Genomic DNA, 953 nt, shown 5'->3' on the forward strand with positions numbered 1-953 from the left:
GCTGAGATCGCGCCACTGTACTCCAGTCTGGGTGACAGAGCGAGAATCTGTCTCAAAAAAGAAAACAAACAAAAAAGTAAGCTTAAGGAAACATTGGCCACTTCTGACCTCTTAGCCAAGGTGTACAGATGAGAAGACAATGGAAAATCCCTAACATTTCTACAAACGCACTGGTTTACAAAACCGAGACTCTCAAACAATGTTGAAATTTGCCCTTAGGAGGAGATTCCCATTTTAGAATGTTTGAATACACTCTTTCTCCTGCTGGATAGTTTCCTTTGACAGAAGAGTATTTTTTTCTTTGTTACTAATTTTCTTCAGTTTTTCCCTGTCATACTTCCCTTTTGATATGTCTGGCTTATCACTCATCTTGACTAAGGAAAGACTATTGTTCACTCTGGACTAGATAGCAGCACCATATTCTTACTGCGTTTTTTCTATGTTTAGGTAGACAAATAGTATTGTGTTCCAATTGCCTACTGTATTCAGTGCAGTAACATGCTGCACAGGTTGGTGGCCTAGGAGCAATAACTTAGGTTTATAGTAGAATATTCCACCTAGGTTTGCATAAGTGCACTCTATGATTTTCACACAATGATGAAATCATCTAAAAACACATTTCTCAGAATGTGTCCACATCGTTAAGCAACACGAGACTGTAATTGTTTTGTTTCTGGCTGCTATAAATGACAACATCAGCTGTTGAACAAGGCTGGTCTTGATTGTAATCACAAAAGTAACATTTGTAAATTTAAAAGAAAAAAGCTTATATTTTCTATAGAAGGAAGATTTACATCCAAAATTGTTATTAAGTAAGTTACAAGTTTAAAGAAATGGGCATGATTTAGGTTTGAGATGGATCCCTTTTGACTCTCAGTCCAGGAGTGGAGAAGTTTACAGTAGAGAAAATCTTGGGCTAGCTGTTACTTACTGTTGCAATTTTCTTAGGTTTT

At 36.7% G+C, this 953-nt stretch overlaps 1 protein-coding gene across 1 annotated transcript; it reads right to left on the reverse strand.

The window, feature by feature from the left end:
• Positions 1-234: 234 nt before the first annotated feature.
• Positions 235-369, reverse strand: LOC129036230 (thymosin beta-15A). The gene has a single exon (XM_054487136.1). It carries the CDS (start codon positions 367-369, stop codon positions 235-237), a length of 135 nt encoding a protein of 44 aa, XP_054343111.1.
• Positions 370-953: the final 584 nt, after the last annotated feature.

The sequence above is a fragment of the Pongo pygmaeus genome, chromosome 4 (assembly GCF_028885625.2).
Source record: "Pongo pygmaeus isolate AG05252 chromosome 4, NHGRI_mPonPyg2-v2.0_pri, whole genome shotgun sequence".
NCBI classification, from domain to species: domain Eukaryota; kingdom Metazoa; phylum Chordata; class Mammalia; order Primates; family Hominidae; genus Pongo; species Pongo pygmaeus.

Excerpts from the sequence above, each read along its gene's own strand:
- LOC129036230 (XM_054487136.1), bottom strand. The coding sequence starts at position 369 with ATGAGTGATAAGCCAGACATATCAAAAGGGAAGTATGACAGGGAAAAA.